The 24,461-nt window shown below is 47.8% G+C and overlaps 2 protein-coding genes across 4 annotated transcripts in view; both read left to right on the top strand.

The window, feature by feature from the left end:
* nicn1 (nicolin 1) overlaps nucleotides 1–24,461 on the top strand; it is a 581,340-nt gene that overhangs the window by 414,024 nt on the left and 142,855 nt on the right. The window lies entirely within an intron of this gene.
* The window catches only part of grm7 (glutamate metabotropic receptor 7), a 171,815-nt gene that overhangs the window by 105,358 nt on the left and 41,996 nt on the right, over nucleotides 1–24,461 (top strand). For both annotated transcript variants that reach the window (XM_063473294.1, XM_063473293.1), the window contains exons 5-6: nucleotides 15,105–15,242; nucleotides 24,311–24,461. The exon at nucleotides 24,311–24,461 is cut by the window's right edge and continues 50 nt beyond it. In XM_063473294.1, coding sequence (XP_063329364.1) covers nucleotides 15,105–15,242; nucleotides 24,311–24,461 — 289 coding nt within the window. The remainder of the gene's footprint in view (nucleotides 1–15,104; nucleotides 15,243–24,310) is intronic.

The raw sequence follows: 24,461 nt of genomic DNA, 5'->3' as shown, positions 1-24,461 counted from the left end.
GTCAAACAAAGATGGTGACGGGGATATACGGCGGCGGGTTGTTGTGCCACTTCAACGCTCTGACTTCAAATAAAGTCTGAGCTCTTTGTTCTTTTGTTCTCGCTGCACTAATACTTCTGTCAGGAGGCAAACGGAAGCAGCCGCGGCAGCGTTTCTGTTTCTGTGCGCGTAACATCGCTCTGACCTTTTTTCTGCTGCCAAACACGAGCCGGGCAGACTCGGGCTGTCACCTCGGATCTGACGGGAGGTGCTGCGCTCATAAATTCTGCGCTCTGATGACTGATTTATGGAAATGGGGGTTTCTGAGCATAAAGGCACTCGCAGAGAGCACTGCAGCGTAACGAGGGGCGGGGTAAGTCAGGTTTAAGGGCATCAGACCCATTACACCAGAGGGCACGCCGCGAGGAGCAGGAAGAGGTGGTGATGGGGAGAAATTTAGCTTTATGATGAGAGTCACAGCCAGATTAACCTTCTGCACAAACCTCATCAGCCGCTGCCTGTGAAGTGTGCTCTGAGAGCAGGGTCTACATCACCCGCTGATCCTGTGTGTTTGGACTGAGCTCTGAGGATGACTCAGCGTCACCAATAATACTTAAACCTCCGGAGATTATGACTCTCGAAGTCCTTCTACAAGTCTCAGAGCTGGCCTCATTGTTATACTGCAACATTAACTCCAAACGGAGGCATGCAGCGTGCATGGATGGACGGTGACGTGTTTACCCTCTCCGGGTTATCTGGGGCTCCGTCAGAATCGGTCCTTTTATAAGGGCTCACGCTGGCAGACAGTAATTCGGGCAGTAAGGTCCCGGCAGGGCGTCGAGGTGCAGAGCTGCCCTCCTCGCTGTTCAGAACAGGACTTCTCGGAGCAGCCAGGTGGCAGAGGGCGCACGCTTCGCTGACCTCTTGTCTTTGTTTTTTGCGGATGATTCAATCCCGGTTTCATCGAGCGCTGACCTCCAACTCGTGGCTGGCTCGCAGCTGAGTGGGAATCGGCTGAGGCGGCGGCTCTCGGCTGGAAAAGGCTGGTTTCTGGGTCAGCAATGAGTTTCTGCCTCAAGTGGAAGAGTCCACTTGTCTGAGGGTCGGGAACAGATGGACTGTTGGTCTTCTGCACACTGGTGAGCGTCGACTTACTGATCTGCACGCCTACCCTCACCTGTGGCCCGTGAATAATGGCTCAGTGTGAGGAGTGCCGTCACTCAGGGGGAGTTTAGAGTAGATGCTGCTCCTCTGCATTGAAGGAGACGGCTGGGGCATCTCCTGCCGGGAGGCGGCCCCAGGGAGAGATGATATCTTTGGAAGATGCAGGAGGTGCTGAGGAGAGGGAGGTCTGGGCGTCTCAGTTGGACGTGTTGATGCTGCTTCAGGTCCAGCTGCACAGACGTGTAGATCATGGCGTCGCCGTCTGTCCCCGTCTCTTCGCTCAGTGAACAGCCGGGCTGATCGCTGAGGCTCATCCAGGTGGAACAAACATGGTTTCCTGCCGTCTGTGAGCGACTGAAACATTTAAGAAACGCCGTGTTTGTTCCTGTTTCTGCGCTCTGAAAGGTTACGTCTGCATGATTTTAATGCAGGTCTCTGTCCGACTTATAGACTTGTCCAGACAAATGTGTGCAGTGACAGGAGCCGTCCTCATTTATGCAGACATCGCTTTGCTCCGCACGCTCTCCCTCTGCGGCCTTCCCTGTCACACCGGCTGATATCGCATACATGTTAAAGACACTGAGGATGATTATGAATAAATCAAGACCTCATTTCAAATCTGCAGCGAAGTCTGTGTTTCGGATCCCGGACGGAGGAGGTCAGCTTCGCTCTGATTTATTGTCTTTTCAGATCTGAGAAAATAAACCCAGCTTCTATTTTCATGTAAAACGTGGCGCTGCGTGCCTGAACGCAGCCCTGCTTACTGTGCCCGATAATTGCTGAGACTGAACCCAAGAGAGGAAGCGAGACAGAGGGGGGGATGTGGAGAAGAAAAGGTTTTAGGGAAAACACGTCGGGAACAAAGGCGAAGCAGAAGAAGAGGAGAAAGTTGAAGATGAGGCAGAATTAAGCTGCAGGCTGTGAAGTTTCCCCCTGTGACAGAAGATGCCTGCTGAGTCTGCAGTCTCCAGCCGGGATGAATCCACTTCCCAAACTCAGTTACAGCTTCTAATCCACAAATCTGAGCCTTTTAATGTCACACTCGTGGAAAACCGGCAAAGCCGCCGAGTCTGTTCACCAAAAACCTGCAGGTGACGCTTTCAGTGTTTCCCACCTGAACAGGTAAAGTTCAGTTCTTATTGCTGTGAACTGAAAATTGGGCCTGTTTGCCACCAGACCGTCACTTGGATGTCTGGATCTCAGCAGGGAGACGGAGTCATGGACAGGAAACGGAGGAGACATGAAAGCAGCCTTCAGGGTCCACCAGAGTCCGCCACCGTCTCAGAGTCCGCTCAGTTTTGTCCCAAGGATTTCTGAGTGTGCACCCACGGGACAGCAGGTGGACTCTCACAGTTGGGTGAAGTCACGTTGCTGATAACCTGGAAACTCGTCAGATCTGAACCTGAATCTGTGGCCCGTCCTGCTCCAGGCTCTGAACGTCACCTTTGAGCGTTTCCCTGGTTCGCTCAGCTGTGCTGTCATGTCTTCCTTTGTCATTAAGTTCAGTCTGAGTGTAGTTTGATGATGAAACACTTAATCGTGCACATAAGTCACTGATATCGATCCGAAGCTTTAGCTTCGTGGTTTTGGTTCATCAGCAGTGATGGAGAGTGTGACGGAGCCGGGCAGCAGTCAGCAGCGAACAACTTTCAGCTGAAACGTGAGGACCAATCATCACGTCAGGCTTGGCGGCGCAGTCAATCACATCCTCGATAACACGCCTTCAGAGGGACGGTTGTCGAGGTAACAGAGACGAGATGGACAGAGATTTCTTGAATTGTGAGTTGAATGTGATGCAGCCGCCTTCAAATGGCTTACTCTCATTTAATGTAATGAAATCTAAATTGTGGAAGGCGGAGCTGCGACACGTTATCGTAAGAACAAATGGATGCCAGAGGTTTTGTTTAATTGTTGGGTGTGAATTCTTTTATTATTTGAATTTGCATTCACGATGCGGCGAGCTCTCGCTGATTGGAAACCGATGCACAGCATCCTTCGTTACAAAGCGCAAATCCTTCAAAGGTGTGTGGTACTGAAGCAGCTCTGTGCAGTCCAGGAGACAGAAGTCTAACTGCAGGAGAGGAAATGAAGCAGAGAGGAGCCTCCCTCCGCCTCCTCCACCCGCCCACTGCGCTCCAGCTCCAGCTTCTTTGTTTGAAGCCCTGAGCTGCCGGCTCCAGCGTGCCCATGTGTGCGCCGGAGATAGGAGGATGCGGATTTTAATCTGACTCCATGCTTAAAACATGATCAGCATCCGCCAAGACGGATGTCCTCCCTCACACCGCCAAACGCAGGAAATAACTGCGAGCGCAGCGTCACACAAATCCAGCTCATGATGGATGTCGGCGCAGCCGTGAAGCCGAGAAAAATGAACCGTGGCTCGATACGACTCCATTCACGCCAGTTTCCATCAGCAGAGAGTCAGACGGGTCCGCGTTAGGAACGAAGCTTCGTTACCTGCTCTCACTTCCTGTTACACTTCCAGAGTTATAGTTTCATTCAGTTTTACCACTCTGCCTTTAATCTTGCATTACTCTGTTCATCACTATCGTCCGGTGTCAGTTTGCTGTTTTACTGGTCAGAGAGTGAAGAAAGAGGCCTTGATATTTATTTAGAGGTAAGACGACGTGCATCCAGACAGAGGCAGGTGTAATATTTGATAAATCAATAATACAAAAATGAAGTAACTAACACAGAACACTACAGCGAAGTAAAAGAGCTGTGACGATGCACTTTACAACAGATTTTAGGATGATAGTCTCCGAAAGTGTCATCATGGCTGATCTATTGATGTTTTAGAAACCTCGTACGTAGACGGTTTTTACATTTAGTGTTTAGAGACGGCGATCTCGGCTTATTTTAGAGACTTTAGAGATACTGGGACACCTCATTATTAGAGGTCCTAATCAGACGCCTGAAACACCTTCACAGCCTCCCTGTGATGTGGAGGAGCAGCAGCTCTTCTCTGAGCACCTCTCGCCCCTCTCTAAAGGAGAGGCCAGCCTCCCTCAGAAGGAAACTCATTTCCGCCTCTTCTATCCAACATCTCGTTTTCTGTGAAGATAGCAAACATCCAGAAAAATCAAGTCAAGCCAGCGGTACAGTACACAGTGAAGTGAGCCCACGGTGCTACATATGACAGACAATAACACAGGACTGCATGAAGAGCAAGTGTGCAAAAACTGCAAAAAAACAAAACACAGACGGTGCAACAGAAACGTGCAACAATGAGTCGGGTTGTGCAAAAAATGCAGCAGAACTGAGAACCCGACCACAGCATCACCAGCACTGACAAGAACTCTTCTGTTCCTACAGAAATAACTCATGTGCATGCTAAAAGTTATTATATTTAATATTAAGTGATCAGAGTCCTGACTCCACTGCACGCTGTTCAGATTAAGCAGGAACTATAATGTGAGTGGGTTGAACCCAGGACAGCACAGCCTGACTCTGCAGGGACCGGTCCCACTGCAGGCCCGAGTCTGTGGCTGCGCTGCCTCCGTGTCTGTTTCCTGGACTCCTCTAAGTCAGCGGGATGCTCTCTGGCAGCCCGTCACAGCCGATTCCTTTGGCTTTGCTCGCAGACGAAACACTAATCTGACAAACGGCAAAGAGATGGGAGGAGGAGACGTTTAGCCGCTGACACTGATCAGGCTAAGCATCCTTTCTCCTGCTTCACACCAACGTTCGTCTCCAGTCTCTCAGACCGCCTCCACCCACCACACCACCCGCCTGCTGCATTTAGAGAAAATATCCACCTTTTGAGTTAAATGAAATATCACATTATTATCTCTGTTGCATATGGATATTCATCTGTTAAGACGTGCTTTTTGTTGCTGCTCATCATGATTTCATCCCACCAACACTGAAATGAAAGTCAGTTCAGCTGCTACTTTATTTTACTGGATCTGATGGGAAACACTGGAGCAGCGGTCAAGCTTAAAGTGATGTGAAATGGCAGCTTCCCACCGAGGATGTGGAAACCAGGCCGTGTGTCGCAGTCAGGCTGTAATTGTCCCAACCCACAAATCCACCTGCTTCATGGAGGATTTGGTGGATGGAGCCTCTTGTTTTTGAAAGCAGCTCCACTGACGCCTGCAGTCAGTCTGGTTTGCCTGTGTGCTCTGCCCTCCACCTCTCACGCCTCTGCTTTCCTTTCACATTAAGGATTAGTCTTATCTTAAATAAGGGCATTAAACTACTTTTTCCAATTGTTTTTCCCACTCAAGGCTCGGCTAAGTAAGGGCGCTAATTGTCATTTCCCTGTTGCCCCGGCAGCGGTTTTGGCTGCGACTCAAGCCGCTGGCACCCTGTTTTAATTTTGTCCATTAGAGCTGGAGCTTGGCTGCAGAGGGGGCTGTGACCCCACGTGGCCTCGGCTTGTTTGTCTTCTTTGTGCTTTCTGGATGATTTCGTGCGCTAACAGCACACTTGTTGTTGTTCGTGTGAGATTACAGAAAGCTCACAGAGCGGAAGACTGAGCCCAGAGAAGAAATGCACGCTGCTGCAGGGAGGCGTGCGCATCAGCACCGAGCCTCTGCGTAGCAACAAATACTACAAATACCACACGCTGACGTCGTTTAACACGTACCACAGACACACAAAGACAAAGATGCTTCAGCTGAGAGGTTTTTGGATTTTGTGAGCTGACAGTGAGCCCGGAGGACACTAGTGATGTGTCAGTCGCGAACGAAACGGCTCTTAGAGCCAGCTCTTTGAAGTGAACGACGCGAGCCGGCTCGTGGGTTTTTTTCTTTCTCTCACCCTCTCTCTCGCACTTTTTTTCCGCTTCACTTCGCACGCGAGGCTGGGCAGAGGGGGGAGGGGCGGTAGTTACACTCGCAGTAGCACAGGAACAGAGCGGGAGGGAGAGAGAGAGAAAGAGAGCCAGGGACAACAACGTCACATTAGAAAGGTATAGTAATCATCCACAACTATTTTCAGTTGCAGATGATAAAAGATTCAGAAAGTTTATTCATGCAGGCCCATATGACAGAGAATGTGCATCTTCTTTTTGTTTTATATTTTAATTTATATTTAATTGTGTTGTGGTTTGCAGCGTTTTGTGTTGTTTCATTTTAAATTTGTTTAAAAGGAAAAAGCTGAAAATTTAAATAGTTAAAAGTTGAACTGTGAATAGTTGGTTTTTGTATTATATGATTTATTTATTACATTTTAAATAAAACATTTTAAATAAAAGTATATTTACGGTGGCCCCTAGAGACAAAGCATGTACAAACGTTCTTCGGAGTTTGTACATGTTTTCCAAAACACGTACAAAACACAACAGAAGTGCTCCAGGATGCTAGGCGCAGTGTTGAGCTTTTGTTACCTAGAGGCTACACAAGCCAGGAAGTACCAACGACCGGATTTGGTGTGTGGTAGTAACAGGTAAATGAACTTTTTTTTAATTATTTGAATATATATGAGTGCTTGTGTATAAATATACAAACAATACACATATGCTTTCAGTTGTGTAATTTAAGTGATCTAGGTAGCTCTGTTTGGAAGTTCAGTTAACTCTAGAAATGTGTTTTAGAGTTTGTACGTGCTTTGGAGTTTGTACGTGCTTTGTCTCTGGGGCCACCGTATATATTTATATATAAACATATACAAATAAAACCACTTTTTTTTACATTAGTAATTCCTTTTGTGCATAATTTTATATTGTTGTTAATAATAAATTAATTAAAGCAACAAAACAACCTAAAGAGCCGGTTGGGAGCCGAAAGAGCCGGCTCTCTAAAAAGAGCCGGAATTCCCATCACTAGAGGACAGCGTCAGAATCCCAGCTTCTGATTGGTCAGTGAGCTTGGGCTCAGAGGTGGCGGGGTTCGAACTTCCTGTTCTGTGTGTTTTTCTGAATATGGATTTATGGATTTTTACTTCTCTCCGTCTGCATCCCTTTATTGTCTCGGAGTTTGTTCCCTCTGGCTTCACTTCACTTCCTGTTTTATTGTGAAGTTTAGATCTTTATGTGCTTTTGCTTCTTGCGGTGTTATTTTGCTGCCCTCAGCAGCGTCTGACAGGCGCCATTAACTGCTGTGTTTGTAGTTATTGTCTCAGGTCCTTCGGCCTTCATCATTTGGGGGGTCTAGCTTGTTTCCCAGCATCCGTCTTTCCTCCTGTTAGATCCCGTTGGGAACTTGTTAATGAATCCTGACAGGTGTCTAATTCCACCACAGGAACTGGTTTCCCTGCAGCGTCGTGGCTCCGCTGCAGAGACTTCTCTGAGTTTTCTGATCTTTTTCTTTCTTCATGCATCAGGTTTTTGTTCTCTTTTCAGGCCTTGATCCAAACTCCAAATTCGGCGTATTTGAGGTTAAAAGCAAATGATTTCAAATGTCATCTCTACTTAATTATGAAGTCAGTGTTAGTCTGTATTGGTTTCTGCTTTGCTTTTATGTCCCTGTTTTATTTTGAAGGTTACTTCCTGTGTGGAGTTCTGTTTGTGTTCGTCCTATCTTGCTCTTGATTGACTTCACCTTAGCTTTGTCTTCCTGTGTGTCTCATCATTATCAGAGAATCAGCCCTCGTTTATTTTTACCACCTGATCAGCTTCTTTAGTTTCAGTCTGAACTTTTCCTCATAAAGACGACGTTTCGTGACCTCCCTGTGCCCAGTGAAGTTCCTCAGTATGTAACAAAGACGCGGTTTGATGACCGTTACGATAGTTTTGTAGTTTTGCAGGCGGTCCACAGACCACCTGCCTGGAAAATGACAGAAGCCTCTCAGTTCAGACCTCCTGGTCGGACGTCGAGGGTTAAAGCTTTCACGTCTTTGCTCTCAGCGTGATGGATAACTTTAACCTCCTAGGACCTGCCGTCCACATATGTGGACATCACATTTTTGGTCATTTTGACCAAAATACACAATTTTGCTCTACATGGGCCTGATATCTACTTACGAGGACATTATACTGCTACTGTTCTATCAAAATTTTAAATGAATATCCTCATTTGTGGCTCTCATTTTTCTTAAAAACAAAAATATGGTAAAAAAAAAAAATCTGGAAATTCTTTGTTTTTACATTCATCAGGCCCCAATATGCCCAAATATCAAAGAGAAATTAAAAATGCATGTCGTGGAAGAGTTCGGGTCTTAGGAGGTTAAACTACGAGTTCGTCAGACTGAAGGTCCAAACAGCTGTTCACATACTTATTCCATCTGCAATGCTTCTGATCCAGGTGACACAACTCTGATCCACAAGCACAAAAATGTGTAAAAATGTCAAATCCCCTCGCTCCAACTTCTAAACATGAAAACTGAAAACATGAAAAATGAATTTAGTTCTTGCATGTTTGACGTCTGTGTTTATGTTCAAAATAAAATGGGAGAAGATGCTAAAACGCCCCCGACCGAGAGATATTTTCATGTTAAAGGTGCCGCCTCCTCCTAACAGCAGCAGCTACAGGGTCGCCGTGGCGATGCTGTGATACCTGCACTTTGTGTAAATCCTCCTATACAGAATCACACGGTGCATAAGTCACGTGCCCTGCAGCACCAAACACCCAACATAAACCCACCTGCAGAGCCCCCTGAGAGCAGCGCGGGGTGTTTGATTCCCAACAATCATCTTCACACAAGCCGAACGATGGCCGCTGCTCCGCTCCGAGCTCACCTGTGTTTCCAAGAAAATCCTGCACAAAATTTTCATAAACCGGTGTCGGCATCCATCAGTGTGTGAGGAAGACGAGGAAGCTGGACGGGTTAAAGAGGAAGGGCAGCAGAAAACAGACTGCAGTTTAAAGTTCACACACGGCGAGTGCGTAACGTTCAATATTCATGGAAACTGATCAAAATGACAACAGACTGTAGATAAAAAATGGCAGGAACCACCCTAATGTCATTGGTGGATTTTGGAGCCTGCTGACTAAGTAACATCCTGACCTGTCCATGGTCAGAGATCAGCAGCAGGCTCCGTCTCCTGGAGTGACACCGTCTGAGCCGCACGCACACGCCGATGGCCGCCTCGTGTGGGGTCAGGAGGAGTCAGAGGGGCGTGGTTAAAAAGCAGACACTGTTTGTGTGGCAGAGAGTGAGCGTGTGCAGTGGACAGAGCGAGAGTCCAGCTCAATGTTGTCCAATCGATGGCTCCGCAGCAGCGAGCCAGACTCCCTCCTGGCTCTCCTGCATGTGCTGTTGTTACGTGACGCCTGAGAGGAAGCGCAGCAGCGCAGGACTGTCAGCGACAGTGATCCCATTATAAGCGGCGTAGTTGGGGTCCTTACGGCCTCCGCCGCCTTCCATCAGAGCTTCTCGTTTAAACATGAAGCAGCACTGAAACACCAAAGCTGCAGTTCCTCTAATGTCCACATGGGCTCCAGAAGTCTCACCTGACTCACCTTTTAGGTGTGCTGCAGGTTTTGGAGCGTGGTTTTTCAGATCTGAGAGTTTTGCTGCTGTTTTACCTGCACAGGTGCCTTTAGCCCGAACGTGACTGCAGCTCAGTCGTACCAGGAGAAGACATCCAGGTCGGGTCACAAACACCCGCGTGTCTGCTGCAGGCTGCTTCTGATGCAGCTTCACGTCGTTTGATAAAATTATCCAAAAAGTCCAAAACTCAGGAAAGAAACGCTGACCTGGAGCTGTTTACCGAGTGCACGGCACAAATGAGCTCCTGCAGTTTCTCATACATTTAAATGAGCTTCAGCCGGACCCCTGTGTGCAGCAGCGCCCCCTGGTGTGTGGAGACCACCGCCTGCAGCATGTTTACAGGCTGCTCATTAACCCGCTCTCAGGCCCGTGTTGGAGAACTGCTGAGCAAACTGCTGTTAAAATATGGCATAAATGTGCATGTGTTAGCTGCTCGCTGCACTCCTCGTCCTCCTGCCGTTCTTTTCGGTTTCCAGAAACAAACTCCCGGAAAACATCTGCCCGACCTGCCGAGCACACGAGGCAGACGTGGCGAGAGAGAAAGTCATGATGCGTTTGAGGGAGCATTTATCTGATTTTTCCTTTGATTTCATAAGCGCCGTGTCAGCGTCTCTGTTACAGCGACGTGTGTTTGAGGGTCTGACGTGCTGCTTTGTTTCCATGTCAAAAACAAAACGAGTCATAAAAAAGGAAAAAGCAGCGTGATTCTGTCACGCCGTCTGACCCCAGAGTCTCGTCTGGCAGCGGCTGACACGCCAGCGGCTGTAAATCGGTGGGATGACGCGTCACGCGGTCGGACACGCCGTACATCGAGCTGTCAGTGAAATCTGTGACCCAGAAAATCTGAACAAGAGCAACAACAACAAATCTCAGAGAGCTGGAGCGTCTCCCTGTGTGTCCGACACCGCGGTGCTGCTGTCAGACTGACGGACTGAAGCAAACCGAAAATCAGACGAATTCTCAGGCAGCTTCTGTTAACATCCCCACGCCCCCCCCACGGTGACCACCAGAGAGAATCTGCTGAAGTCAGCAGAACTTTTATCTGTTTTTTAAGGTTCATTTACGAATGTTTCACATTTTAAAGTGAGTCAGATTTAAGCACGGTCACGTTCAGACGTGGTCATGTGAACAGCTTCTTCCTGTGTGTGTGTGTGTGAGAGAGAGAAACACACTAACACAAACTCTGAGCCGACATTTTCTGCCCCATAAAGTCGGCTACGTCCCGTCAGGGATTCGTATAAATGAAGCTGGAACATCGAGTCGGCCCTCGAGGATCCATCCAGATACGTTTACTGTTGAATCTCCACATTTTTCTGACGCTGTTCTAACGCACGGACATCTCTAATTCACTTTTCTCTCCAGCTGTGAGGAGGTGCTGCAGGAGGAGTCTCTCCTCTCACCAGTAAATCCCGCCTCCAGCATCTCCTCATTTCCTGTTTTGCTTCTCAGTTTCTTATTTAAAGCACAAACTTCTGAATCCTTTCTGTTTACATTCATTATTCATCATTTCAACAATGGAAAAGCAGACTTCTTGAAATAGACGGCAGCGGCAGCGGCACAGCTGTCCCTCTGCAGCTCGCAGAGACTCCAAGTGCCTGTCAGTCAAATACCCTGAGAGTCGCCATCACGGCTGTCCTACTTTGAGCTTCCAGGCTCAAAGCTTCAGTCGCAGCGAGGAGAAAATCCTCCATCCGTCACAGTGTGCAGACGCAGGACTTCAAGTGATTTCACTGACTGATGCTGGACGTCTGCAGAGCTGCAGAGAGCGCGTCCACATCCAGGCTCATGGGAGAAAAACTCATCATCTGCCGAAAGAGTCACATGATGTGTGTGAAACCACGAACTGCTGCAGTCATGAAGAAACGGCTGCAGCAGGCACGGGGACAGTATGGGGCAGATATGGTGTTACGGTGCGTTCACACAGAATGCGATAGACGCAGCCAGAGCTTCAGGTTTACATGTAAAGTCAATGGAGGAGCGCGATGAAGCGCGACTGGGGGTTGCGCAAAAACTTCAGAAGCAGATTTGCGTTGCAAAAAAAGCTTTTCTGCCTGATTCGCACAACCAAGTAGCGCGACTGACACGTTTGAAGCGCGAAGTAAAATATGCGCTGCAGTTTGTGTGGTGCATTTTGTGCATTCGTGCTTATCGCGTCTACCGCTCGAGTTGGAAAAATCTGAACTCCAGCGTCAAGTCACGCCGCGACAACCAATCAGGAGCCTGGTGACGTAATGCTCTGACCTGGTTCAAAGGGGCAGGTCCAGCCAAAGCCTTCATTCTAGCAGGCATCAGTTTTGTGATGAGGCAGCAGCTCTCCAGGGAAGAAACAATGTTCTTATTTTTCTCCTCCCTGAGGCTCTTCCACTGTAAGCCGGGTCCTTTTTATTCCTGTCTCTCTGTAAATAGTTATATTTTATATATTTATGTTTAATGTTTTTCTGTTTGAGCATCTTAATATTATTTCAAATAAATGTTTGTAATGACTAATGTGTAAGTCTGATTATGATTCTGATAGTTTCAGGATGACCTGCCATCATCCAATGACACATCTGCTTACCTGTATCTTTTGCTCGTTTCTCCTCCTCTTCTTTTCTGTTTTTTCTAAACTGAGCACCTGATGGTTTTGAACTTTTCTTGTCCATCTTGGTTTTAATTTTGCACTCCAGTATGAACACCCATCCCTCAACCCGAGGATCACCACAACATAACCTAACAGACCTACACCTTAGTTCACAGATTCACTTTGTGGAGGGTTTATTTCTGGTATTTCACACAACTCAGGATTCAAATCATGAATACATAATGGGCTTGGATTTAGAACATTATGAATGAAATGTGCTCTATTTGGAAGCAGCAGGCCCCTCCCCTTTCGACGGGTTGTGTGTGAGACTTTAAATCATCAAACTGTAAATTATAAATTTTAAATTGTTATTGATCCCTTTACCCCTGGTCCTAAAGTGTAGATTTATTTTCTTACTCTTCTTATATTGATTGTTTGTTTACTTGCACTGTTGTAACTGGAGCCTCGTCGTCTCGTCACTCTATATACTGGACTGTATGTAGCGGAGATGACAATAAAGTTTACTTTGACTTCAGCAGCGAGCAGGTGCACCGAGGGCTCTCGCGCTCATGTATAGAAAAAACATCGGTGCAAAGTCTGTATCATGATGTCTGCTGTTTTCGTGTTTGTTGGTTTGTTTTTATTTTGTTTTATTTTGCGAGTTGGTTATTGGATGCTGCTCCAGCCAGCCAGAGTATCCCCCGCTGCCCCGCCCTCTCCTCCCTGTGCCGCAAGCAGCAGGCGCACCTCACAAACGGAGGGCGCCCTTACTCCCAGCAAATGGGCGATAGAAAACCAATCGGTGCCTATGACATCTCCAAAATGTGCTGACTGATGTCAGGGCAGCATGAGTACGAGCAATTTTATTTTTTTTGCTGATGCCGTGATGCCGCCCCCCACCACGGTGCCAACCTGGGCAACCGCCCGTGTCGCCCGTATCAAAACCCGCTACTGCATCGGGCACTACTTCCTCCCACATTTCGGCTTCACGCGCGTGAAAATTGCATATTTTAAAGCGCGACCAGTTCGCTTTGGACGCGCTTCGAGGTGCGAATGTGCACGCGACCAGCTAGGGGCGTGTGGCGCTTTTTGGTCGCGTCTATCGCTTTCGGTGTGAACGCACCGTTAGAGTGAAGCAGCAGCACACTGGAGAGCAGTGCCCCCCGTTGCAGTTTATTTACATCTCAAATCTTTTGTAAACAATGAAACAAATAAAAGTAAACTGCAATAAATTACAGGTTGCAAAAAAATAAACCACTAAACAACCATCTTTATGTTGTAATTATTTAAGTATAGTTTTTTTTGTTTTGTTTTACAGTGTAAAAATATTCAACATTGGTATCAACACATTTTTCAAAAAATGTTTCTCTGTGCAAAATGTTTAAAAACATAAACACGCTGTTTGTCCGTGATTGTGTCCCCCCCCCCCCACACACACACACACCTCTGCTCTATGATATCTGTGCCCGTGGTGGGGGAGGAGCCTCGTCCCTCAGCAGGATCTTATCACTCCTGTCTGAACTGGAGTCTTTTCAACTTTCACTCTGACGTCTCACATCCTTCTACGTCTGCCTCTAACCTCCATCACCCCCACGCACGAGCGCCCCCCGCTCTGCTGACTCACAGCCCGCCTCACAGACCTGCAGAGGTCACGATCCTAATCCCAGGCTGTCAGGAATTATTACAATGAATGCGTCATCTGCCAAGGACGTCTGAGCGGTATGGGTGACGGACGGCGAGCACGGAGTGAAGGCGGCTCTTATGGGAAGCAGGAGATGATTAAGTGCACTTCTTTAGATAAAGGACTCGTCTCCTTATGACTCCGTTTCCTGTACGATGATTGTCGGGCTGTGAGCGGTGGAGACAAAGCCATCAGCAGAGAGATGAACGAAATCTGACTCCACTCCTGCTGCAGACGTTTTCACCCTGTTGCATATCTTAGGGTTAGCATGAATGCGTCACTGGCTGCACAGGAAACACGCAGCAGCTGTTCACTCAGTCGGGAAACTAAAAACACGGGTGCTAAAAAAAAAGCTTTGCCTTCAAAGTAAAAGTTGCACCTTTTGAAATGTATTGTTGAAGCATCGATGAACAGCTTTTACTTTGAAGGTGCCTGTATAAGTGTTATCCCGTTTCTCCACAGCTTGGCTCGCGGCTGGCGATGGGTAGCGACAGGTCGCCGTCTTCGGTGCACGTGGTCAGTGCCACGCCCTCTCAGCCTCCAGGACCGCGCACTGTGCCCTCGTTGTGTTGTCGTTTCGTCTGTGCGCGCTCTCATTGAAAGAATTCCAGCAGCAGATGCACGAACAGATCGCACGCACGGATGATAAATGTGCTGCCAGCTTCCTGTCACAGCGCCTGTTGTGATGTCAGGTGGCGTTGTTATTCGGATTATTTTGTCAGTATATGAATAAAATTCTGTTTTTGACCCGTTTCTTGTTTTTCAGTGATAATCTCTTAATTTGCTTATGCGATTAGAAACCTACACACCACCCTCCTCGGCTCTCGGGGCCTTTGTGATTCGTGCAAAGGTTACACGGTTGGAGCTATTTCTGGTGATCCGCAGCTCCGTTTCTATTCATCCCGGTGGAATTCCCTTTCCTGCCAGGAATCTTATTACCATATGTGAGGGTTTTGTTGTTGCTGCGGTCTTGGCGTATGTTCGGGCAGCGTTACACAACGTTGTGAGCTCTTTAAACTGGCAGGAAGTTCTGTAAGGAATCTTTAACGGGTACTTTCTTTATCTACATTAGCTCCATCCTGAGCTGTCGAGTTGTTCTGGTTGTTTTCCTCGACGCCAGCAGAATGAAGTGTTTCCTGAAGAACTCCCCTCTGACTGCACTTTAGATGGATTACATAAAGGCCTGATTAAAATGCAGCACAGATGAGCAGATAAACACTCACATACATTAGGAAACACGTCCTGTTTGCTCTGACTCTTCGTGCTCGAGTGCTCCAGGCTGTCGGCGCCTAATGAATCAACTTTTCTGTTTTGTTTTCCGACCTGCTGCCGGATGTCTTTCAGGGTTCGATGCCTACTTCACTTCGCGGACTCTGGAGAACAACAGGAGGAACGTGTGGTTTGCCGAGTACTGGGAGGAGAACTTCAACTGCAAACTGATGAGCTCCTCCAAGAAGGACGAGAGCAGCAGGAAGTGCACAGGTGAGCGCTGGCGCCGTTTGTTTACTGCAGGTGTGTGTGGATACAGAATAAATGAAGCCACGCCCACCCGGGATGAAGCCGCGACAGGTGGAGAGCAGCGAGTCTCCATTACTCTGCAACACGAGCTCCGTTTGTTTGTTGGCGGCTCCGTTTTCACTTCTGCTGTGCTTTATATTCTCGTGCGTTTCTGTGCGACAGCAGGTCTGGACCCTGATCCGTCACCACGCGGTCGCAGATACTGGGTTTAGCTACCCGCTGATTTTTATTTCTAACGCCGTGTACGATTGTTGTGAAAATGTCTCGGGGGGGTTCGGAGACTCGCCCACTCGTTTTACAAAGCTCCCACGTGGGGTTCATCCCACCAAGTGTTTGATTTTAGAACAGAAAGCACGACCAATGAAGCAGCCGCAGATCTGAGAGTCGCTTCTCGTTTTGTGTCCCGGCTTTGGGTGGAAGAACTGAAGCAGAGCGCTGGTTGATGGTGAGACCTTTGAGGTAAAGCTGGAGAATCAGCCTGACACAGCAGATCATCAGAGTATCCGAGTCGTTCACGGGACAGACAGCAAACGTTCCTGGGTTGTTGTTATTTTCCACAGATCTGATTGGTCAGTAGGTGGTTATTTTGTAGCTGGCAATCTCTGGAAGGTTAGGTCATGTTTCATGCTTGTTTTGGAACGTTTAAGCTGGCGTTCCCACGGCGTTCCCACGGCGTTCCCACGGCATACGGGGCACCGGAATGCTGCTGAGTCTGGTTCTTTAACAGCCCGGTGTGCTCGAGGCTCTGTGGTCAGACCTGTCGCCCCGTAAGCCTCCTGCTGTTGTTTCACTGATTGTGTTTTATTGAGCAGTGTGTTTGTGACACTCATGCTTGATTTCTTTAATCGGCTTCTTTTAATCTGTGATGATATTTAAGGTCATATTTACACAGAAATTCTGTGAGCGCTCACAAACTTTTAACCAGCTAACTTTTCATCAGTTATTTGTTTGGGCCTTAAAGCCAAAAGTAAAAAAAGAGACGTGATTAACTTGACATATTTATCCAGGTAAACATCTCGCCGAATCTGTGTTTGACACAGAAATGAAAACACAACAAACACATCGAGCCGTCACGATTACAGCCGCCGCTCTGACCCACGCCGCTCCGTCATAACCAGCTCTGACACTTTCAGAGTTGCAGATCATTCAGGAAACGGCAGGTTTAAAAACGCTTTCCCTCGCGCGACTCTGAGAGCGACGGTCCGTTTACACGTGTAAACACGGACGTCAGAGGGAACCGGAGCAGAGACCCGAGTCCGCAGCAGTAAAGTAATACAGCACAGCCTCTCATACCTGTCCAGGTGCAAACACACAGCACATCACTGTAGTCTGACAAAGCTTTGAGCATGTGCACGCAGGTATGTAACAGACACATTTATACGTGCAGCATGTGAGGATGTTGGAATAAGTAAAGGATGGATGGTGACTGCATGAGGACCTGGCACTATATACATGTAGCACATAGATTTGGATAATTCAAGTAAACAGTATGTAGGGCTCACTTTGGCCCAGGTGAGGTGGCGGCGTGAGGGATCGGCGTGGCGGTCTGTGGAGACGTCCGGTGGTTGTGGCGTACATGAAGGTAAAGGTGTGCAGACATCAGGTGTTTCCTCACTTGGAGGGAGAGCCGGGGCGATGCGGTAAATGAAAGCAGGAGTAAGACGAGTGGAGTAAAGAGATCCACCGACATCAAGGCTAACGCTGCATGTCTCGGGAACAGCGTGGGCGTGTCTCGCTACGGGGCCGTGCCGTGATTGGACTCCTTAATCTGATGAACTCTGTCGCCGCTCATCGACTCATAGCTTTTCCCTGGGGAAGCTTTGCTGCGTCTGCAGTGCTAACCAGCACCTCAGGAGCCGCTCTGGACCACGATCGATAACGCCTCGCCGACAGTGACCCGGTATGATGGTGCGAACAGGCCCTGAACGCTAATGAACCCGTTCTATTAGGCGTATTGATCGCAGCCTCGGGAGAACACATTATCTTGTCTGACTTACTTTTCTTCCCCTCTCCGCCTCGTTGCGTTCCTGTTACCTTTCATTTCCCGCTCTGCTCGGCTGATATATAAAGAACTACACAAACACTCACACAGACGAACGTTCACTTAATCTGCTGCTCGCCGCCACACTGACTCACACACACGCTCGGATCAGTTCCAGAACCGAACCTCCGCTTACAGGCCAAGACCGTCCACTCCCGTCACATAGAGAATAGAATAGAATAGAATAATCCTTTAATTGTCCCACAAGGGGAAATTTGGTTGTATCAGCAGCAAAAACACACATATACAAACAGAGCAGGACACAGAACAGAAGCACAATTTTTACATATTTACATCATGGACAATAGTTACCAGAGCAGAGTACTGTACAGTTATTTAAATTAGCGTACACATAGTGTGCAAACGGAGCAGGATACTGAAAGATGTTTAAATAGTTAAGAATATTTAGAATAATTAGAAAAGTGCAGATTGTTTATTGTACCTGTGCATTAAAAAGTAGACATGTAACTTCCAATAAGTTGTATATATAAGCTGAGAAAAGTAATGTGCAAGTTATAACAGTAGAAGTTGTTACAGCGCTGATGTTGACATCTGTGTTTGTTGGGAGCAGTTCTGATTGTACAGTCTGACAGCTGCAGGGAGGAAGGACCTGCGGAAACGCTCCTTCATGCATCGAGGATGCAGCAGTCTGTCACTGAAGGAGCTCTGCAGTTCAGCAACATTTACATGCATGGGGTGGGAGACTCTGTCCATCAGAGATGTTATTTTGGCCAGAGTCCTTCTGTCTCCCACCACCTGCACTGGGTCCAGGGTGCATCCCAGAACAGAGCGGGCCTTCCTGATGAGTTTATCCAACCTCTTCCTCTCAGCTGCCGATAAACTGCTGCTCCAACATACCACACTGTAAAAAATGACAGACGCCACCACAGAGTCATAGAAGGTCTTTAAAAGCGCTCCCTGGACTCCAAATGACCTCAGCCGCCTCAGCAGGTAGAGTCTGCTCTGACCCTTCCTGTAAAGAGCATCAGTGTTGTGGCTCCAGTCCAGTTTATTATTCAGGTGAACACCCAGGTACCTATAAGAGTCCACTATCTCAATGTCCACTCCCTGGATGTTCACCGGTGTCAGTGTGGTGGGTCTGCGTCTCCGGAAGTCCACCACCAACTCCTTGGTTTTCCCGGCGTTGATCAGCAGATGGTTCTGCTGACACCAGTCCACAAAGTCCAGAGTCCACTGTCTGTACTCCGAGTCGTCCTCACCTGTGATGAGGCCGACTATGGCAGAGTCGTCAGAGAACTTCTGTAGGTGGCAGCGTGGGGAGTTGATGGAGAAGTCTGCAGTGTAGAGGGTGAAGAGGAACGGTGCCAGCACAGTTCCCTGTGGGGCCCCCGTACTGCAGACCAGCGTGTCAGAGACACAGCCCTGTGACCTCACATACTGTGGACGTTCTGTGAGGTAGTCCAGTATCCACTGGGACACATGGTGGTCCACTCCCGATAGCTCCAGCTTGTCTCTCAGAAGTCGTGGCTGGATGGTGTTGAAAGCACTGGAGAAATCAAAGAACATGATCCTCACAGTGCTTCCAGGCTTCTCCAGGTGAGTCAGAGCTCGGTGCAGGAGGTAGATGATCCCTGCTGTAAACAATGGGAGGTCGGACCTCCACGCGCTCTCCGGACAAAGACGCCGTGAAAAATGTGATAAAGAATACCATTGTCCATAGAATTCTGAGCTCCATTGTGGGGGACAGCACTCCACAATAGAAAAACAAAAACAAAAAACACAAAAACAACAGAGGAACATATATTAAAGAGAAAAAGGGACTCGGTCAGGTCGGAGCTGCTGATACTGGCTGCCAGCTCGGAGCGGCGCCGGAAGCAAGAATGACATGACTCAGACAGGAACACTACACCAACACGGGGACGTCACTTCCTGTATGTGACCACGTCAGAAGAGAGGACGAGCTACTGGTGTGTGTGTGTGTGTGTGTGTGTGTGTGTGTGTGTGTGTGTGCGTGTGTGTGTGTGTGTGTGTGTGTGTGTGTGTGTGAGAGAGAGAGAGAGTCTGTCTGTGTGTGAGAGTCTGTGTGTGTGTCTGTGTGTGTGAGTCTGTCTGTGTGTGTGTGTGTGTGAGTCTGTGTGTGTGTGTGTGAGTCTGTGTGTGTGTGAGAGTCTGTCTGTGTGTGTGTGAGTCTGTCTGTGTGTGAGTCTGTCTGTGTGTGTGAGTCTGTGTGTGTGTGTGTGTGTGTGTGTGAGTGTGTGTGTGTGTGTGTGTGTGTGTGTGTGAGAGAGAGAGAGAGTCTGTCTGTGTGTGAGAGTCTGTGTGTGTGTGTCTGTGTGTGTGAGTCTGTCTGTGTGTGTGTGTGTGTGAGAATCTGTCTGTGTGTGTGAGTCTGTGTGTGTGTGTGTGTGTGAGTCTGTCTGTCTGTGTGAGTCTGTCTGTGTGTGTGAGTGTGTGTGAGTCTGTGTGTGTGTGTGTGTGTGTGTGTGTGTGTGTGTGTGAGAATCTGTCTGTGTGTGTGAGTCTGTCTGTGTGTGTGTGAGTCTGTCTGTCTGTGTGAGTTTGTCTGTGTGTGTGAGTGTGTGTGAGTCTGTGTGTGTGTGTGTGTGTGTGAGTCTGTCTGTGTGTGTGTGTGTGCGTGAGTCTGTCTGTCTGTGTGTGTGTGTGTGTGTGTGCGTGAGTCTGTCTGTGTGTGTGTGTGTGTGTGTGTGAGTCTGTGTGTGTGAGTCTGTCTGTGTGTGTGTGTGTGTGTGTGTGTTTGTGTGTGTGTGTGTGTGTGTGTGTGTGCGTGAGTCTGTGTGTGTGTGTGTGTGTGTGTGTGTTCCTGTCTAGCTATCTTTGTGAAGACCAGAATCTGCATTCTACTATACTTGTGAGGACACACTCACTGGTCCTCACAAGTTTGAAGCCTTTTTGAGGCTCAAAATGTGGTTTTAGTGTCAGGGTTACAGTTAGGTTATGGTTAGGGAAACCATTATGTCAATGAAGGTCCTCACTAAGATAGCTGAACGGGCTTGTGTGTGTGTGTGTGTGAGAGTCTGTCTGTGTGTGTGTGTGTGTCTGTGTGTGTGTGTGTCTGTGTGTGTGTCTGTGTGTGTGTGTGTGTCTGCCCTCAGTGTCTGTATTTAAACTGAATGCGTTTGATTGGCTGACTTCTCGTCTCGCTGTCAGCAGCCTGTTTCAGAGTCATGTTCTCCTCCAGAGCAGCTTTGCATGACTCACAGCTGGAAATAATCCTTCTTTATGTGACGCTGACCGCCGATGCAGCTCCTCACTTCTTCCTCTGTCTGAAACGAGCCGTTTTAGCTCCACCCCCTTTAGTGATTGGCTGCTCCTCCAAACAGCAGGTATTGAGAGCATGTGGGTGGGGCTTCTGTCAGGCAGCAGCTCAGACCGTTTAGAAATGACCGAGAGTTTTGAAGCGTCGACGTGAGCGTGTTCGGTCGATGCCGTGGTGAATTGACCTTATGTACATATTTGGACGAGAGGGCGGAGCAATAAGTTATCAGCTGATGCTTGGATATCCATCCATCAGCATCCACAGACTGTATGAGAGCATCACACAGGAGCTGATTAGCGCTCATGCCGGACGTCCTGCTGCCACACGCAGCAGCAGGTTTCCTCACTTTACAGTCAGACGTTAGTCACGCTGACGGCGTTTATGGCCTCGATGTCGGCGGGGAGGAAATGAGTCATGCTCGTCCATGAGAGGATACTTTGTGCCGTTTAATTTGTTCATCTTGGCAGCTGTAGGAGATTAAGAAGTCACATTTACAGAGCGGGATTCCAGGAATCCAGGACAAACATGGCTGTGCTCCAGGTTATAGTCTGCACCCATCAGATCCATGGAGACCTGAATCTGTTGTAAATGAAGTTTTCCATCATTTCCTCGTCAGCTTTAATTATTTGATCTCAGAGCACCAATAATTTTGGTCTGAGTCGAAGTTCTGATCATTTTGACTTTTTACCTTCATGCTGTAGAATTAAACATTAGACTTAAACTTTTATTTATCTCGTTTCTTTACTCTCATGTGTGTTTATTTTTTTTCATTTTTTATTGTCCATAATTTTTTTGTTGTATTACAAAATGAAGTTTTAATAATTCGCATTGGTAAATAATCATGTTGACTCTTTTGTCTTTTTAACTTGCATACAGTCGTTTTATGTCCCACATTAAATAAATCAAAAGTTTATTACAGCACATTTATCAGCGCCTGAAACAGGAAAAATAAAATATTAAAAAAGAGCGAGAGAAAAACATTAAAGTCTGAAGTTAATGTGTAAAAAAACTCAGTCCTCTATTTTTCCTCTTTCATAATAATGAACTTTTTACTAAAAATTGAATAATTTTTTCTCCTCATAACTTTCCAGCATTGCAGAAATATAAGAATTATTGAGGCTTTTTTTTTTCAAGAGGAAATTTAATCTTGGAAAGGTTTTTCCTCATTTATATATTTATTTAAAAACAGGATATTTTCACCCATATTTTTAAACTGTGTGTTGCTTTATTATGTTATAAATATTGCAGTGAGATACAGAAGCATAGGGCAGCCGAGCTGAGCTGCAGAAGCGCTCGTTAACTGTGAAATCTCTCCTTTAAAACAGTTCCTTTAATGACACATTTGGCTGTTTTCTTCTTTCACTGATGTCTACTTAAAACTGAGATGATGCACAGCAGGACGCTTCATCCAGGGAATCAGTTTTTTTTTTTTTCAGTGCCTCCAAACATGGTGTTACTACCACAACTAGGGCAATTATTTGTGTTATTAACCCACTTACTCAAACTGCAGGGAGGCGAATTACAGAGCGTGAAAATGAATGTGACATCTGCTTCATATGATTTCATCCTGAGGTCACAGAGCTCCTTCGGATGAGGAGGATTCTTCTCTTTTAGAAATGACTACAGTCCGACTTTAGATCAGAACTCAGCTGTGCTGCTTTTAGTACAGGCAGTGAGAAACGAACACAGACTATGAACTTTCCCACTTTCACTACAGACAGTGAACTACCCATAGACACTGGGCCTTTCGACTTTTACTACAAACAATGAACTAACCACAGACAGTGGACTCTCCTACTCTTAATACAGACATGAACTAAACACGGACGCTGGACTTTCTGACTCCTGTTACCAACATTAAACTAACCACAGACTCTGGACTTTCCCACTTTTACTAGAGACAGTGAACTAACCACTGACTGGACTTGCCCCTGTTACAGATGTTTGGTTTTGTCAGGCATCTGTTCAGGGTGAAGGTGCATCATGGGTACTGTAGGCGCCTCTCTGGCTCTGATTTTCTTCTTTGAATGGTTTTTGGGGTGAAATGTGGAGCCTGTCGTATGTTTTGGCGTCGCTCTTATCTCGGACAGCTCCTGAATGGCTCTCTCTCATTAACAGCCTCCGTGTTGTGATGTGTTCAGGGACTCCTGCGGCACTAACAGGTGGTTGAAGGCTAACGGCCCGGGGTGAGGACAGCTGCAGGATAACATTGTGCCGGCGGTGCCTCTGAAGGCTGCCGTGCAGATAAGATTGTGCCAGCAGCTCCGGGGTGTGAGGTGGTCCAGAGAAGGACTCCTGTTTATGAGATAACATTGAGCCCGGGTCCCTTTGCCTCTGGCAGATAAATATGGAGGGTTGGAGAGGCGGGGCCTCGGGAGGGTTTAAGAGCAGAGATAGGACGACGCCGTCAGTCTCTGCCTGTGACCACATTATCTGGAAGCCGTGCTATTCGCTGCCGTACGTCTGCCTTCCGGCCATCCTGGGCCTCACCACCTCTTCCTGAACAGCACAAAGACAGAAGCACAAACACCGCTGCTCCCGAGCTCCTCGCTGGTCAGCTGACGGAGCCGAGCGCTCTGAGCTCCTCAAACAGAGAGAAAAGCATGAAGACAGACGAGTCAGGAGAGTCAGGGATGAAACATCAGTGTAAACACTGTACTCGTTCGTATTCATACTTTACACTATGATGTAGGATTTAACGATACAGACAGACGAGCTGTGTGTGAGGCAGACCTGCTGAGGGGGCGTGGTCTGTGTGAATAACAGATTCCCATTGAAGTGAGATCAGGTCACCAGCAGGATGGCGTCTGTGTTCAGAGCTCTTCTTTGGAGCTTACTTTTGTTCTGCTCTCTGGGTCAGACTCTGAGTTCATAGTTCATCAGTTTATCAAAGATCTCCAACAGCACTGAAACCATGGCAGAGCCTCCGCCGTGCCTCACAGATGGCTGCAGACTGTCGGACCTGCTCGTACATACTGACCGTGGCGTGGATCCATCGCTCCATCAGATCCTTTCCTCCAGCCGTCCTTCACTGACCGTTTCTGATGAGGCTTCAGATGATCAGCTGAAGGTCCAGATCAATCACCTCAGGGGAATCAGACCTGTGTGCCGAGGAGAGCGTACGTGTTTTAGGAGGGAGGAGTTAAAGATGCAGCGTCGGTTAATGACTGAGTGACATCACCGTGTACGCTGAGGCTCCGCCTTCTCCGCAGACCCAGCGGGTACAGCTGGAGTTTCTCTTTCAGCGCTTTCAGGAAGAGCGGCTTTGTTTGCTGTGTTGTAGAATTTGAAATGGATAAAAGAGGAAGTGGAGCTCATTGAAGAAGGCGGAGCTTGTATTTGAGGGAGTTTTTCCTTCGCTGGCTGATTAAACTCTGAGCTGCTGTTACTTTAAAGCTTCCTTCCTTTCATCACAGCAGAGGGAGAGGCTGCAGTCACAGTGCTGCCTGTTGGAGACGTTATGAAAGAGCGTGATCGATAAAGATTATTAATACTGACTCAGCCGTGCTCACGGCGCAGCTCCTCACCCACCATCCTCACACTCAAAGTCCTGCAGTTAACCCACTGTGGATGTATGTTTGCCTCTCTGTGCCATCACACACACACACACACACGTCCAAGTTTGTCTTTGCTAAACTCACCTCTGCTCACTCACTGCAGGTGAAGGTCACAGTGTGTGTGTGTGTGTGTGAAACTGCTCATGCTTCCTGTCTGATCTCTGTGTGACCTCTGTGTGACCTCTGTCTCCTTCAGGTCAGGAGCGCATCGGCATCGACTCAAAGTACGAGCAGGAGGGGAAGGTGCAGTTCGTGATCGACGCCGTGTACGCCATGGCCCACGCTCTCCACAACATGCAGCGCGACATGTGTCCCGAGAACTCCGGCATCTGCCCCGAGATGGAGAT

This window comes from Pelmatolapia mariae, linkage group LG5 (assembly GCF_036321145.2).
Source record: "Pelmatolapia mariae isolate MD_Pm_ZW linkage group LG5, Pm_UMD_F_2, whole genome shotgun sequence".
Lineage (NCBI taxonomy): Eukaryota > Metazoa > Chordata > Actinopteri > Cichliformes > Cichlidae > Pelmatolapia > Pelmatolapia mariae.
Note: the sequence above shows the minus strand (reverse complement) of the source record. Positions and strands in the feature narration are given on the sequence as shown.